General features: G+C 40.0%; 3 protein-coding genes and 1 non-coding gene across 4 annotated transcripts; 1 reads left to right on the forward strand and 3 right to left on the reverse strand.

The window, feature by feature from the left end:
- The first annotated feature begins 565 nt into the window (after positions 1-565).
- Positions 566-4630, forward strand: LOC140780715 (protein SOSEKI 3-like). Its single transcript, XM_073126436.1, has 6 exons — positions 566-984; positions 1066-1135; positions 1223-1338; positions 1466-2429; positions 4022-4320; positions 4416-4630. Exons 1-6 carry the CDS (start codon positions 780-782, stop codon positions 4439-4441), a joined length of 1680 nt encoding a protein of 559 aa, XP_072982537.1. The 5' UTR covers positions 566-779; the 3' UTR covers positions 4442-4630.
- A 1048-nt stretch (positions 4631-5678) lies between these two features.
- Positions 5679-5839, reverse strand: LOC140780800 (U1 spliceosomal RNA). The gene has a single exon (XR_012107563.1). It is a non-coding gene; the product is annotated as a U1 spliceosomal RNA (small nuclear RNA).
- A 197-nt stretch (positions 5840-6036) lies between these two features.
- LOC140799067 (protein WALLS ARE THIN 1-like) lies at positions 6037-8347 on the reverse strand. Its single transcript, XM_073153207.1, has 6 exons — positions 7943-8347; positions 7790-7852; positions 7560-7676; positions 7050-7470; positions 6661-6812; positions 6037-6557 (listed from the first exon to the last, which is right to left on the reverse strand). Exons 1-6 carry the CDS (start codon positions 8149-8151, stop codon positions 6341-6343), a joined length of 1179 nt encoding a protein of 392 aa, XP_073009308.1. The 5' UTR covers positions 8152-8347; the 3' UTR covers positions 6037-6340.
- A 3029-nt stretch (positions 8348-11376) lies between these two features.
- LOC140780448 (serine carboxypeptidase-like) lies at positions 11377-15129 on the reverse strand. Its single transcript, XM_073126018.1, has 9 exons — positions 14761-15129; positions 14447-14615; positions 13995-14114; positions 13330-13473; positions 13089-13239; positions 12798-12886; positions 12448-12706; positions 11895-12028; positions 11377-11724 (listed from the first exon to the last, which is right to left on the reverse strand). The coding sequence occupies exons 1-9, from the start codon at positions 15075-15077 to the stop codon at positions 11596-11598; spliced, it is 1512 nt and encodes a 503-aa protein (XP_072982119.1). The 5' UTR covers positions 15078-15129; the 3' UTR covers positions 11377-11595.
- Between the last annotated feature and the right edge of the window lie 821 nt (positions 15130-15950).

Genomic DNA, 15950 nt, shown 5'->3' on the forward strand with positions numbered 1-15950 from the left:
AATTGGCACCATATTCTTCAAAATATTATATTTACTATTGAAATCATTAACATTAAACTTAGATTATAGAGGATTTTTTCGTCTTTACATAAATTATTTGAAAACTATTTAATGTTATCCAATATTATGGTGCAAGAAAAAAAATATCTTAGATAAATATTCTACGCTTTAAACTTATTAAAAAAATGTATATGCTAATCATTTATGAATAATTAACTATAACGATTATGTATTAGGAATCTTCTATTAATAGTTCGTCAGAAACTAACCATAATTTTTGGTTGAAAGAGTGAAAAAAAAACGGTAGCTGATCAATATGTTACTTCGAGTTTCATGATCAATATGTTCACAATCATTACCAACTGCCCAAACTTACCCCCATTTATTGCAGCAAAACAAAATTGTTGTTTTCCAACCTCTTTGTTCACAATACCAAACTGGAGTTCCAAATGTCTCTTTGGCCTTTTTTAACAATGCTACCTCTCGCTTGTCCCACTTCTCTCTCTGCCTCCTCTCTCTCCAACTTCCAAACAAAAAGACCCTTCTTTTACGCCACTTTTAACTCGAGCCCACAACTCCCAACACCCTTATGATCACAATTTGAACCATTTTTGTACCTCAATCAGTAGGTGGGAGCAGCAGTAATGGCCATCGCACTCCACTGATCGTTGCCAGCTTTGAGGTAGCTGAAACGGGTCTTCTCTAGCTGAGTAGAAGAAAGGTGCTACCTTGATCTTCCAAACTCGAGTTTCCCTTTCTGGGTTCGAGGTGGGGAAGAGATGGAAGCGAGAGCGAGGAGATATGGGAGTCAAACGAGCCCGGAGAGGACCAAAGTTTGGGTAGAGCCGCCCCCGAAGCACCAAACACAGCTTCAACAAGGGAAGAAGATCCCAGTGGTCTATTACCTCTGCCGTAATCGCCATCTCGAGCATCCCCATTTCATCGAAGTCCCTCTCTCCTCTCCGGATGGGCTCTATCTAAGAGGTAATGATCTTAATAAAGAAATAAAGGACTCGTCTTGGATCACCTTGATTTGATTTGGGTTTCTTCTTGTTTCTTTGGTAGATGTAATTAATCGGCTTAACGTGTTGAGAGGGAAGGGCATGGCGACCATGTATTCCTGGTCTTGTAAGAGGTAATTTTGCGAGGACCCAAATGGTAAAATTCGTTTCGTTTCTTTTGTTGTTGGATGGGTTCATTGATCCAGGGAATGGTTATGCAGGAGCTACAAGAATGGATTTGTGTGGCACGACCTCTCCGACGATGATCTCGTTCTCCCGGTGCAGGGAAATGAGTACATTCTCAAGGGTTCTGAGCTCTTGGATCAATGCGCACCAGGTACTGAATGAATCGTTTCCAAAGCTAGAGTGGGTGCTTTTAATTGTTAGTTGTAGGAGAAACAACGAACATTGTTTATTTCGAACAAACTAGAGCTCTCTTTACTTGTCTGTAAATTTGTTTTTAGATCGGCAACATCATGGTGCTAGCTACCCGAAGATTGAGAACCTGAAACACCCTCAAGAAGAATCCCCTAATTCATGTAGAATCCAGGAAGGTTATTCTTCCTCCTCCTCGCCTGCTATGGTTGTTAAGGAGGCAAAGCATGCACAGCCATCGCCATCGCTGACTTTGCTGCCGCAACCTCCGTCACCTCCTCCTGCTGCCTCTCGAGATGAAGAGTCATGCCGTACGCCTCAGTCTGATTTATCCGGGAATTTCTCTCCAGAACCTGCAGGAAGAAATGCTCCCTCATCAGGAGAAACCTCCCCAAGCCTAACAGAGTACAGGGTATACAAGCCTATTGGAGCTCAAGATGCTTCTACCCAGACAGATGACAGAAAGGGGAGAACGGGCCGTGCAACTGATACACAAAGCAAAGGTGTCTCAACAGATGATGGGCCATTGTATACTGAGTTTCAAGAGAACAACTATAATGGGACCCCAACATCCAAGGAAGGGCCTGAGATTGTCCGAGTATCACCAGCACCAACTTCATCTAGTGCTTCTTCAGGAGGCAGACTAGATACCCTGGAGTCTCTCATAAGAGCTGAAGCCAGCAAAATAAACAGCTTTAGAATACTTGAGGAGGAGGATATTTTTGTTCCCATGGGGGCAAAATTGAAGGCCTCAAATTTACTTATGCAGCTAATTACATGTGGTTCAATGTCTGTGAAGGATCACCCCAGCTTTGGGCTCATCCCAACCTATAGGCCTAGGTTCACCCAATCAGGCTTTCCATCTCCAATGTTCTCTACTTCAATGATGCTTGGAGATCTTGACCGCTTCTCAGAGATTCCAAGATCAACAAGATTGAGGATGGAAGAAGCAGAATATTTCAGTGGAAGCTTGATTGAGACGAAGAAGCATAAGGAGGAACCAGGGAAAGGAGTGCCCATGCTTAAACGATCTTCATCATTTGAGGAGGATAGGTAACTTTGACATTAGCCTCTTTACTTTTTCTTTCACAGACCTTTATCTGACTGAAATGTGAATGCTTGTTGTAACCTATCTTGTTGAATGGTCATTCGCTTAAGGTAATTAATGACCTACACATTGTTCTATCTCATATCTTTCTTCCGAGAAAAGTACACTAGATGGTTTCTGAATGAATGTCTGATATCATCTGGTTTCTCAAATTAAAAAATCATGTTCTTCTGATTCTGTATTGGTTGCTTCATTTGTCTTTATTTGGAATGCTTAGGACAAATTCCTTGTAGCATAAGAAGCATTTTCAAAGTGCATAAAGGGTGTTTGGTAATAGAACAAAATGATATTGGCTATCAAATTCTTCAGGAGACTGTGAACCCACTTTTTTATCAACAAACTGAGGTATATGTGAAATTACAACTACATTGGACTTGTCCTTTTCTTATCACTTTATCTTCTTTCTCAAGCAAAATATGGGTTCCTTTTTGGCAAATCCTTATCTAACTTCTATTCATTTAGTTGATTATCATCATTGTGACTGAAATTATATACTAATCAAGGCATTGAGCTGTATAGTGACCATAGCCAGTGATTTCAGGTTCAATCCTGCCTGCATAAGAACAGAGAATCAAATAAATAAATAAATAATAAGAGCTTGTTAAGACAAGCTTTCAGATCGAAAAGTTTCTATTGGCAGATATAAGAGCTGAAATAGGTCTGAGTGCTGGATTTTATTTGAGCTAAAGCTGAACATGAGTCAACTTTCTGTCCAATATTCTGACCTAGGTCTCCTAACCAATAAGCTTGGTTTCTTACTTTATTCCCCAGACTGATCGCATTTGCGTAAAAATATTTTAAACTTTTTTTTGGTCTGGAATTTAGCTTCATTCATGTGCTAGTAAATATAGTCTACTTGTATGAAACCTATAAATGAGTGAAGCTAAAGTTCCAACTTTCCAGTTTATTTTTTCATGGGTCTTAACTTTAGGTGCGAGAGGAACTAATGTAGGTCTACAATGGGTTGGGTTCATGTTTAACCAACCCGTTTGCACTCCTATGAGAAAAAACGCTGATAAACAATAAAGAATAAACATGTTCAAAGCCTGAAACAACAATGAAGTTACCTGACTCAGTTTGTAGCTCAATTTCTCTGTATGGATTTTATGAGAGTGCAAGGAAAGGTAGTAAAATGTAGTTGCCTTGGTACAAAGGACCTATCCACCATTCTATCCGATCTCATGATTCTCTTTGTTTCAAGAAATTCTATTGGGTAACTCTATGCAGTAATACAGCATATTAATTGGTTGATGAAAATTTGGGTCGAGTGTCTAGTTTGTTCCTAAGAAATTTCAGCCTGTGTAGATGCCCCTTTTGCACTATCAGATGAGACTAATACAGATTCGGAGTACAATGTTGGGAAGGCAATATCTTTCATATCAGAAGCTTGTGAATACTTCACGTATAAATATTTTGAGAAGAATATTGATTTGTTATGTTTACTTGATATATGATGATGTCTTGATGGATTGTTCACGTTTGTTTCTGGTAATCTACAGTTCTCACAGTTATGTTACCATTATTATATGTACTGCAGAACTTGCAAGGTGCCTGACTCAAAGAGGGAGAGAGAAAATTTGGTGGATTCAGCAAGTTCAAGATGTCTACCTCGGACAATCAAAATGGCATCATGCAAACAGACAAGGAATGAAACAATTTCTTCACCTATTTCAGATACAAGAAACTCTTGTGGGCCAGAGTGCAGCAAATCATCACCTCTCAGTTCATCAAACAATGGAAGCAAAAGGCTAACTGATTCTTCCTCATTGCAAGGATTATCTACGAGGTTGGAATCATTCAGAGAAGAAAAGGAAAAGGTTATCAAGATTGAAGAAAGTTGAGTTATATTGCCCCCTCGCGCACATTAAATAGGTTTATGTTTTGTTTTCCTCTTATGTGTCGATTAAAATCGTTTGATCTTATTCCTGCAGGCTTGCTTCTGGAGCTCGGGTTATAATCCAGTCTACACCTCTATGTGACGAAAGTGACGACAGCTCTTAGTAACTATAAGCTTCGACCATCTTGTAAATCAACTCTTGTTTATATGTGCGCAAGCTTGGAGGTTGGCTTGTAATTGTCAAAGTGGTTGTAAGTGTCATTCCTTTCAATTTATGACTTAGATCTAGCCTTGATCATTCCCCTTCTACATCTCACAAGACTTAATGACTTGCCTTTCCATGATGCAATTGCGTCGAATTTGCTTCTGCTCACAGTTGAGAGAGCTCAATGTTGATTCAATTTTATACCAGTTGATTTGTCCAAGTTGACATAAATCCATGGGACTGATGCAATCCATCTCAGTTGAAGTCCTTACAAAATCCAGGGTCATGGTCACAGTACTTTCATAATTATGCTAACTGTTTTAGTTGTGTTTGCTGCAAATCATTTGATAGATATTTATAGTCTGCCCTTAAGTCGAGGGCAAACAGCATTACCAACTAACTTCCTTAAGAACAAGATTTATAGATGTGGTGAACAGGGTGTTTCGCATCAAGCTTTGCTTATTTGTGGATAGTTTTTAATGAAATGGTAATGCCCTTCCAGGAACAATGCTGATTAATGTTATGCCTTGTCTATTTGTAGATTGTACTGAATGAGATGTTCTTGTCCTATTCTGTCAAAAAAAAGAAATATTATTGTCCTTCCAGGAACAATGGTGATAAATGTTATGCCTGGCTTATTTATATATATTGTACTGAATGAAATATTATTGTCCTTCCAGGAACAGTGCTAATTAATGGTATGGTGAACAATAACGATTCCAAGGCCGAAGCTATTCGCTGATTAATGCTACGGTGAACAATAACGAGCCCAGAGGTCCCATGAAAAATATGAAGACTAATGAAACCCAACCACAAGTATTAAAAAAATATTACCAACTAAAGATGAAAAAATAAATGAGTTTTTCTATACACAATTTTGACTGAATCTTTTAAAATAATTAGGAGTAGATCTTAATACAACTTACCATCATATTTGATCAAATGAAATTCAAATTCAAATTTTTTATTAAAAACAACTTTAAATAATCTAACAAATTTTAAAATATATCTATACTTTCTGTTCCACAGAATAAAATATATTTCACTATACATTAGGCGGGCAAAACCAATATTCAATTTTAATTAACAAAAAAACATTAATTTTAGTGGAAATTATGATAGCTTATAAAAAGTTAAAACCTTTAGATTTAGGCAGGGATCGCGCGAACGCGTACCCCCTCTAGCACAAATTATGACGTCCATTCTCCCACTTGGGGAGATGGTAAGCAAGCGCGCCTCCCAAGTGCAATGGAGACCGCTGACCTAGGCCATAGGCCTACTTGATCACCCATTGACCCCGTCCAGGTAAGTATGGCTCTACGTCGGCCACCCACCTCCATTTATAAGCGTGAGACTCCGGCCAAATCTTTGGACCAGCCGATGTGGGACTAAACACCTTGCCCGCGCTCCAGCCTCCAGCCATCGTAGCGAACCTACTGAATGGGCCAATGGTGGGCTGGGCTCCTTTGTACAAAGATAGATAGCACAATTAATAAAGCAACTGAAGCACTTGTGTTTGGCTTGGCAAATCTAAGACATTCCCATATATCTGCTGAAGGAGTACAAGAGAGATGCTCTAATTCTCTTTTGCAAGTTTACAACTCGCAAGCAGTGGAAGGAAATGACAAACAACGATTAAACCAACCTAAAGCAAGCATTCGTAGCTTCTTTCGACATAGTAAGCAGTGAAAGCCTAACAAAGTTTGAGTGAGAATATATTATCTAACACAAACTTGTTTCCTTCTTCCTCACAACATAGCAATAGAAGTTACTCCATAGTTGTGCAAGGAGCTAGCATTTCTTTCTTCTTTTTTTCAGACATTCTCCGATGGCGAGGAAGACGGCAGCAGTGGTTGATTCAGGGAAGAAGCCTTCAAGGAAGCAGCAGTGGTTGATCTGATCAGTAGTGCATCATGCTCACAGGTGGAAGCAACCATGAGAGCAGCATCCTTGGCAGCAAATGCTCTCTCCTCACTCTTTCCCCATAGAACCAAGTATAGTCCTACTATGATCAATACTGCACCTATGATCCTGCACCCAAAAAGGAAAACAAAATATGCTAGTATTGAAGCAAGCTCTTGTTTTTTTGCTTGGTTTGCTTATCATGCAATAGGAGTTGAGAAAATTATGGTACCCTCCAAGGTAGAACTGCTCGCCCAAAGCGATCGACGCCATGATAGCGACGACGAGCGTCTGGACCGGTTGGTAGACGGCGACGAAGACCGGACCGCCTCTGTCGATGCACCATATTTGAACGGCGAAAGCGACACCGGATGCGATGAACCCCTGCATTTGAGTCCATATCTTGTGTTAGTATTGTTAGATATAAAATATGAAGACCATCATCGTTTAATATGGTCTTTGAGCAGAGGTCACGAGTTCAAATTATTTTCACAAGTTCGATCTATGCAGAGGAAAAGCTAAGCTCAAAGGTGTAGCTTTAACTAACTTCCAGCTTTTCTAAAGGTTATAGAGAAGTGCTGAAGTTAATTTAATAGTTGAAATTTATATATGGAGTCTTACAGCGTAGAGAATAGTGAAGATCTCGGAGCCAGAGTGGAACATCCAAGCTTCGGCATCTCTCTCGAGGAACGCCGCAATGACCAAGAACTGGATGACGCCAAAAAAGCACGTGTACGAGGTCACGGAGAGCCTCGCCGGATACTTCTTGAGCACCGGCGCTTGGAGGACGAGCCACCCCGACCACGACAAGCAGTGCCCAATCAGGTACAAGCACCCCAACGTCCAGTTCTTCCCTTCGGCGTCCCCCAACCACGCTAACTCCGGCACCGTAGAGGTGCTCGCCGCATGTAGGGCGTGCGACGCCGGCGAGAATATCGTCGGGCCTTTGTATAGAGTTATGACCGACGCACCGGCGACGCAGGCCAGAGTACCGACGAGCTTCCCAATGCCGTCTCGTCTATCGATGCGCACCTTCTCTATCCTGAGAGCAATTATTTACATACTATCAGAGTTCCTAAGTTCGAATAGAATTTAAAAAAAAATTAAAAAATACCGATTTTCGAGTGTTACCTTAGAGCAGCAGCCATGATGAAAGTGATGGCTGGAACAGAGTTCTGGATGGCGGAGGCGAAGGTGGGAGAGGTGTTATCCAAGCCAAGTAGGTAGAATCCTTGGTTTGCAGTAATACTTCAAACACCAATCAATATTCCACTTATCAAACATCCATGGATAACTGAGTTGCTTCATTAATTCACACATCATTTGTCTACATAGGAGCAACTTATAAATCATATACTTACCCACAGAGAGCAAGCAGAAAGAATTGAACGAGGAATCCGAGTGTCATGGTTGGTCTATCCTTCCTACATGCACAGAGACATAAATAATTAGTAATAATTAGTACACAAAGATTACTAATTTATATATATAGTAGTCAAAGTTGATATATATACTTCTCGAGGAAGTAGGCGAAGGGGACGAGGAGGATCAAGGCGATGATGTTGCGATAGACGGGGAAGACGAGTTTGCTGATGCCCATGTTGAGGGCTGCTCGTGAGACGACGTGGAAGCCGGCGTAGCCGAACTGGAGGGCCAGCATGGCCACATGAAGCTGGACTCTCTCCGGCATGCCGCAGACTCGCTTTGCATTGGCATCCGCCATGACTACAAACTGATCACCTCTTCTTCGACCAAGTCGTAAGAGGTTGGAATCAATTAAGAGGAGATGGTGAGAAGTGAGGAGGGGTGAGGGGTCTAAATATGGGCGAGGGAGAGGAGAAAAAGTGGTGGCATGAGAGAGAGAGAGAGAGAGTGTGTGGAGTAGCCCCCACGGGCAACGTCTGAGAAAGATGTCAACTTTATCGTGTTCTTTTATTATACCAAAGGTATTAACGAAGAGAACGGGGGTGATTCTAATTTGTACGAGTTTCTCGACGCCACTAAACAAATTCTAAGTAAGCTGTTAAGTGATCTAATTATTGTTATCATCTTTGAATTATAAGGTAAAACTGAGCCAATGTCCTTAAAAAGAGTTGCCTTTAGTTCTCTTACCACTTTTACCTTTCCTCTGTTCATCCCCCAGCCTTATTCCCCGAAATCATGCAAATTTACCTCGGAGACGGAGATAAAGATCAAACACAAACGCACGGAGTCTTTTCATTTTTATCCCACCAAAGGGACAAAGAACAACGAAAACTCTTTTAACTCATAATTATTTCCATTGGATCCTATGGTCCACACTCTCCACCACCACTCACACTTCTAATACTCCCACTACCTCTCTCCACTCCTCCAAAGCTCTGCTCCCTTGGCGTGGCCTCCCATTCTTGCTCAGGTGCCAGGCAATCCCCTGCTTTAAGGGACATCTTGCCATCCCCATTCGAGACAACCCATTACTTAAATACTCCCAAAAATTTGTACTACTACCCTCCCATTTGCCCCGTCAAAAAGCTTCTTCCAGCGCACTGTTGCACCTATACTTTTCTTAATTCTTTCATACATTTTGTTATATAATTATAAGAAAGGGGCATGAAAACGGGGTTATGATATACATAGTTGCTCGTTCTTTATTATATATATACCAGCTTTCCCTTGAAAAAAAAAAAGAAATAAAAAGGTTTCACTCTTTATAAAGCAAAGCACACCACTTTGGTGCAGGTAGTGGTGAAGGTTTCTGATCTCTGCTGCAAACTGAGCATTTTGTACTCTGTCCATTTAGCTGTAGCACATGGGACTGTTGCTATAGTGATGGGGCTGGTGCTCCTCGGCTCTTGTGATCTTTTTAGTTTAAGGCTAAAAGAAGGTTTCCATTCTGAATTCATATAGCCAGGTTCTAGCTAACACTTGATGGTCCCAGTGGATTCTCTTCCTTCTTTCTTTCTTTCGTTAGTTTAACTTCATGCTCACATTCACACATTGCCCAATCTCACTATAGATTAATAGTGATAGCAGCAGCCTTAACCCCCTTCTTTAGCAGACAGTCCTTGTTGTTCTTAGATCTCTCTCCAGGCAGCAAAGATTTATCCAAGCATGTGGAGCTTGGCAAGAATGTTCCATAGATATAATCTGTGTGTCATGTTGGTTGTTAGACAACTAGACCAATTTCCCTAACAAATAGAAGCTGAGTTTATAGTGGTGGCCAATGACATATAAAATGCTTACATCTTTTTCAAGGAAGTAAACCTTTTCCACCAACCATGTTATACGTTCCAAATTAGAGGCCAAGATTCCTACTGAATATTGGGGAAGAATATATGGGATCTCCAAGCTGGAAAAGGGGAAAAGCTACAGATGCCATGGTGACTTTTGTTTGGGCCACTTAGTGGAGACGGCAAAGGGATTCTTTCTTCTTCTCATGTCTATAATGACAAGCAGGCAGTGCACGCCCTGTCCTTTTGTTAACCAAACGCATGCCTCTCCAATGCCATTGTGATCCGTGATAGGAACACCAGGGGTTGTTCCTCTCAAGTGCACATTAGAATCTTGGAGATGTTAACACTTGCCTCGTGCTCTTGGTTTGCTTGCTTCTATTAGCTTCCAAGCACTCAAACAAAATTTCAATTTGTGGCTGTCAATTTGTACCAGCTCATTGTGATCATTTAATTAGTTCTAGTGTCAGTCCATGTTGGGCAACAAGAGAACAGGAGCACCAACCATTTTAAAAAATAATAATATCACAGCCTTAGTAGTCGGGTCCTATCAACTCGGCCGATATCATCGTTTTAATTTTCTTGTCAATGTTAGGATTGAAATTGGGCGATTTGCAATTAAAAAATTCTTTTAATTTTCTAATCGATAAAAATAAACTCTCCTATTATTAAATTATAAATTCGGATTTTTTTTCTAATTAAATTTGTCCTGAAAAATATCAAGAAGACTATCGTGTTATGAAAAAAAAAATCACATATATTATCTATAAAAAATATACATTCTAAGTTTCAATAATATAATTTTTTTTAAAAAGATCATGTATCATATATATAATTTATATGTATTGTCTATACAAAAAGTACGCTTTAAATTTTTTTTAAAAAAAATATCACGTATTACATATATAATTTATATCTATCGTCTTTGCAAAATGTACGTTTTAATTTTTAACAACGTGTGCATCGAGATTAAAAAAAAAACGTTATGCATTATATATATAATTTATATGCATCGCTTACGAAAAAATATATTTTAATTTTTAACAATATATGTGTCGAGATTAAACAGTTAAATTAGATTAGATTAAAAAAAAAATTTAAATGTCTGAATTTATAATTCGATAATAGTGAGACCTATTTTCGCGGTTTGGAAAACTAAAGGGACCCATCGAAATTTGATAAATATTTTGTAGTCTAAGTTTACAGAAAATTATATATATGGTCAGATTCCGACATCATTAGTCCAAGGCTGAAGGCTCCCTTCTCACCACAAGGGCCACTAGTAGTGCTGCCAACTGTAGGTTTGGTCCTGGAGGAAAGGACGTGCAAAAGTTGATGCATCCCATTAGAGAGCTGCAAGAATTCACGCACAGTCAAGAGTACTCGGTGGCTTGGTATTGGCCGCCAAGTTTGGTGGGCATAGAATTCATGCATTTGGGAGCGCAGAGGATCTGCTGCATGAGATTCCACTTGAGCAATCGAGTTGGGAGGATTCGGATACCGTATCCGAATCTCCCCAAAGGTAATGGAGAGATCGTCCCATCTTAAATGCCAGATTCCTCGTTGGTCCCTAATCAGACATCTCCATTGTATTCAAGAGAAGGCATGATGCCCATCCATGGTGGATAACACTATCAGAACCACTTCATGCCATGTGGATTCTATGTAAGCCTGAAGGTATGAAATTTTTCGCATGCAGTTGGAGGACTTGACGACACTTAATTGGAAAGCTTAAGCCGTTAAAGAGAATGAGAATTGTTATATACTGCACATTTATTACTTTAACAATCACCACATTGTAAATTGTAAGCAGTATAACTGAGACATTCAAGCTCATCCAAGAAAAACAACAAGATGTTAATTTTTTAATAGCATTCTACTACATTCTTAGTAGATGAATGACTCAGTTGTCGAACATACACCGATGTCGAATTGCCAGTTTGATTATCTCATATCGATCATAACTCCGCATCCAAGACCCTTGATTTCGAATAAGATTCAGCAAGCATCCCATGAGTCCACCTTCTCAGCATTTCCAGTGAAGCCTTTGGTTGATCCATTGGGACCATGTGACCTGCATCATGAACCTGCAGCACAAAAGGAAGGGATTCAGAGATTCTACACTTAAAATGCTCAGGCTTGCAGACATCCATCATTGCATGAATTTACTTGGCTTGTTACCGAGAGAGAGAGTGAGAGATAAAACTTTAAAAGTGATAGCATGATATCTAGAATTGCCAGTCAATGAGCACATTACCTTGAGGAAACTGAGTGGACCATGGGATTTCAAAATCCCTGCTTTCGTGCCGTCTACTAAGAATGGCAATTCAGACGACGACACGAAATCTTGCTGACCAGACCATTCCATTGAGTGAACCCACCTAGAATTCCCTGCTCAAAGCATGCAACAACTAAGACAATTCAATGGAGTAGCTTCTATCTGGAATTCTGATGCACAGGTGAAAAATGAGTAGCAAAGATGAGTATCTTGAACGTATGGTAACTACGAAAGAAAGGCGATACATCAAATGTTTTTTTTTTTTTTTAGCAGAGTAAGAGTGGGTTATAGCAGATAAATTACACTGTGACATAGGATCTAAATGCACCCAGATGGAGTACAATTATCATTTTCAATCACTATGATGTGTGCCAGTATCTTAATCATGATTGTCGCCTGATAAATTGTGGCACACATTGTTACATGCAGGTACATCAAACAGTAAAAGGGAAAACATATGGAAACCATTAATGAAAATAAATCTCAATCATAGAGCCCAATATAAACGTTTAATATAGTTAACAGGTCTTACCGAGCCAGTTGCATATGAGGTCGTATTCCCCAGCATATACAAGCAGATTGATTCCATCCTCAAGAAGAGCTGGAATACCCACTTCCAAGTTCCTCATCCAGTCTGTAAGCATCGCTTGGTATACTGTAGGGCTACATGAGACGAAATCTATGTCACCAACTCCAAGGGCTTCTCTGACAGACTTCTGGTTTAGGAACTTTTCCATGTTTGAAAAATCATAGCAAAGTTTCCCTTCACACTGCTTTCTAATGTCATAGTACTGCAGACATGAAGATAAAGTTAGGGGCTTCATTATTTCAACTGCGACATTTAACTATCTAAGATCACGACAATCACATATGTTTTCTTACATTTGTTGTTCCGACGATCTTCATTATTGAATTGAAGATCGAATTGCAAACCATGTACGATTCCAGGCAAGATGTTGTTCCGGATGTACCTGAAACATAACAAATAATCAACACTGATAAGTATGATGGACTTCCTAAAACCCAAGGCAAATGAGTGTGGCACATGTAAACCACCACACAGTTTTAGGATTTTTCAGCAAATATAACAAACATAATTTAGCATAGATAGTGTAGTTCGAACAGGAAAGTAAAAGACACCACGAGAATAAGAAGTCTGGAAGCAGCAAATACCACAAAGTTTTATTGCAAGTTCACATGCTGGGTAGATCTTGTTGATCCTCTCGTAATCGGATTCTTGAATTAGTTTCATTTCCAATGCATAATCTGTGTATGCTTTATATTGGATCTCTGGATCAGTGAGACCATTACCAATGGCAAAGCCCTGCAAAGAACATTTTCGATATGAAATAAATTCATCAAACTCCAAAGATGAGGTAATACAAGCTTTAATGCAGTGGAATAAAGATCATACCTTCAAATTTATGTGAATACCTTCATTAGCTTTGTTTCCCTGGTGGACCCTGCTTGCGAAAGCTGGAATGTAGTGCCCAGCATATGATTCTCCCGTAATATAAAAGTCATTTTTAGCATATTCTGGGTGTTTCGTGAAGAATTCCTGAGATCATAAATGGAGTCACAAGTCAAAAACTCTCGAAAGGCTTTGTCTTGAACTAACTGGTGTGTGAGAAGAAAACAACAAGATGATAGAGATTTCTCAGCATATGTGCCATGAGAAGATTATTTTGCAATTAGTGACCAAGAGAAAGAAATATAAGATCATCACCATAAAAGTATTACGAAATAAATACTCTACCTATATGTTTGAAATCAAGAATCTAAAAAATTATCGTGCCATCATTTCAGTTCAACATAGACACGAACTAACTTATGTAGCATATAAAATGCATTCATGTTCCAAAATCGAGGCTTCAGACTTCATTCAAGACGAACGAGTAACAGAAGATGATGCTCTCAACATAACAGAGATCTAAACTAACATGGTCATGGAGACAAAGTGAGCAAGCTCCCATGCAAGGAATAAATTTTCAATTTACTGTATTGCTAAAGTTGCAAATTTAATTTCACAAACAATTGAATGTGCAAAATCATACAAGGCGTCAAAATAGAGAGGAGCACCTGTAGAAAATCATATAGGTCATCGCTAACACCCTTTTCGTCATGGCGAGTGTCACGCTTATCAGAGCTGTAGCTAAAACCAGTTCCAGTTGGTTGGTCAACATATATAAGGTTGGAAATCTGCAGGATAGTGGAAGAGAATGAAAAAGAAATATAATGCAGCAAAGAAAGCTCTGTTTGATAACAGATGTGAAGCAGTTTAATTAAAGAGAAACAATTGGCAAATGCTGTTTACATCCATAAACAACCAAGCTCTGGTGCATGAAAATTTAGGACTAGGTAGCATTACACTAATCAAGATTTAGATTTCAAGACGAGGAACATTCGTATAAGGAACGAAGAGTTGCAGTCACTAGTAAAGACCAGTAATATAAAATGCAGCTCTGCAGACCCAAGAATAAAGAGGCAAATTAGTGAGAGTACCCATATCAAGCGACGGACAAAAACAATACCTTATCCCAACCAAATTCATTCCACACAAGCGACATGTTGTTGGCTATAGTGAAGGGTCCATTCTCATAGAACACAGCCAACTCACTGCTACAACCAGGCCCTCCCGTCAACCAGATCACCACGGGGTCCTCCTTTCTTTGCCTCGATTCAAAGAAGAAGTAGAACATCCTATAGAAAGACATACAACAAACACCTCAAGGGTCAAATAGAAAAACAAGCAGACCTCATCAAGATCGAAACTTTACATCGAAATCGACATCAATATCAAGAACCCACATTGCAAACCTAAGAAGAGATATTTGGATCAACTCACTTGGCGTCGTGCGTGTGGGGAAGATGGTAGTACCCCGCGTGGTGACTGAGCTCATCGGCAGCGGGCTTTCTGGAGAGGCCGGGAAGAGCAAATCGCCTCTCCACGAGCCTCCCTTTCGCGACACTGCCGTCTCCGGCGCCGAAGCTGGCGTCCTTGGGGTGAAGATTTAGCGCGCGGATCAGCTCTTTCGCGTGGACCGAAGGGAAACTCGCGTCATCTGGAAGGCGGATGTCTTCTGGAATCAATGCGGCGGAGGAGACCGTGGAGGAGATCAAAAGACCAAAGAAGGCGAAGAAGACGAAGTGGAAGCTACCCATGTTGAGAGAGAGAGAGAGAGAGAGAGACGCAACTCGCAAGTGCAGAGAAGAGCTCGCGAGTAGTGAGTGATTTATAGAAAAAGAGGAGGGAAAGCGTATAGCGGTATACGTGAACAAAGAGATAGATAAAAAAAAAAAAAAAAATCTTTTTCTGCAAATTGTTGATGTAGATATGATACCGTATTCCTGGCTTTAAGTTTCGGGCTTCCGGGGACGTTACTTGCACGAAGCGGCACATGACCTGGGGAAGTTATTGGAATGGTTGGTCCCTTAGGATGGCGTGGATAAAACTTGCACGGCCCAATTCGCGTGGGCTACTTGCTTCTCGGAGGAGTTTTATTACGTCCACCAAATAATGCTTTAATAGCCGTGCTTACTTGCACTCAAAAGTAACACTAATTGAGAGAGAGAGATATGCATAGTTGCTTAAAGTAATGAAGAAATGCCACGTCATACTGCGTACGTTTCAACTCGGGTGGGTCCAGACCAAGTCCGGCCCATCTTTTTTTTTTTTTTGGTCTTAATGTTCGATAGGCCTATCCAATGGTCAAAGCCCATATATGCTCCTGAGATTTATACTCCAGTCAATTTAGACCTAAACTATCTCATCCAAGTAAATGGTACTAGAAGACATGAAATAAGTCTAAGAATTAAATGAATGAAATAAAGATTATAGTTATGAATTTTGGCTGTAACCAAAAGAGACGATTAGTTGTAGGAGCTTGCAATGTACAAGATGTGAATCACAGCTAGCTAAACTTTGTATAGATCCTCAGCACTGACAACTATTTTCCAGCATTTGTGGGTGTCACCACTTGTGTGGACAAGCAATATTTGGTTAGATTAGGCTAGTAATTAGCGCCACCTGTCTAA

Source organism: Typha latifolia, chromosome 1 (genome assembly GCF_019914945.1).
Source record: "Typha latifolia isolate L0001 chromosome 1, TyphaL0001v2, whole genome shotgun sequence".
In the NCBI taxonomy this organism is placed as follows: domain Eukaryota; kingdom Viridiplantae; phylum Streptophyta; class Magnoliopsida; order Poales; family Typhaceae; genus Typha; species Typha latifolia.

What these genes read in the sequence shown, in the direction of transcription:
- LOC140780715 (XM_073126436.1), top strand. Translation starts at nt 780, where the DNA reads ATGGAAGCGAGAGCGAGGAGATATGGGAGTCAAACGAGCCCGGAGAGG. An exon ending in TATTCCTGGTCTTGTAAGAG is followed by an intron (nt 1,136 to 1,222) that starts GTAATTTTGCGA and finishes ATGGTTATGCAG; the next exon opens with GAGCTACAAGAATGGATTTG. An exon ending in TCATCATTTGAGGAGGATAG is followed by an intron (nt 2,430 to 4,021) that starts GTAACTTTGACA and finishes TATGTACTGCAG; the next exon opens with AACTTGCAAGGTGCCTGACT.
- LOC140799067 (XM_073153207.1), bottom strand. Translation starts at nt 8,151, where the DNA reads ATGGCGGATGCCAATGCAAAGCGAGTCTGCGGCATGCCGGAGAGAGTC. An exon ending in ATCATGGCTGCTGCTCTAAG is followed by an intron (nt 7,471 to 7,559) that starts GTAACACTCGAA and finishes AATTGCTCTCAG; the next exon opens with GATAGAGAAGGTGCGCATCG. An exon ending in TCTTCACTATTCTCTACGCT is followed by an intron (nt 6,813 to 7,049) that starts GTAAGACTCCAT and finishes ACTCAAATGCAG; the next exon opens with GGGTTCATCGCATCCGGTGT.
- LOC140780448 (XM_073126018.1), bottom strand. Translation starts at nt 15,077, where the DNA reads ATGGGTAGCTTCCACTTCGTCTTCTTCGCCTTCTTTGGTCTTTTGATC. An exon ending in ACCTATATGATTTTCTACAG is followed by an intron (nt 13,474 to 13,994) that starts GTGCTCCTCTCT and finishes TTATGATCTCAG; the next exon opens with GAATTCTTCACGAAACACCC. An exon ending in GTATTCACATAAATTTGAAG is followed by an intron (nt 13,240 to 13,329) that starts GTATGATCTTTA and finishes TGTTCTTTGCAG; the next exon opens with GGCTTTGCCATTGGTAATGG.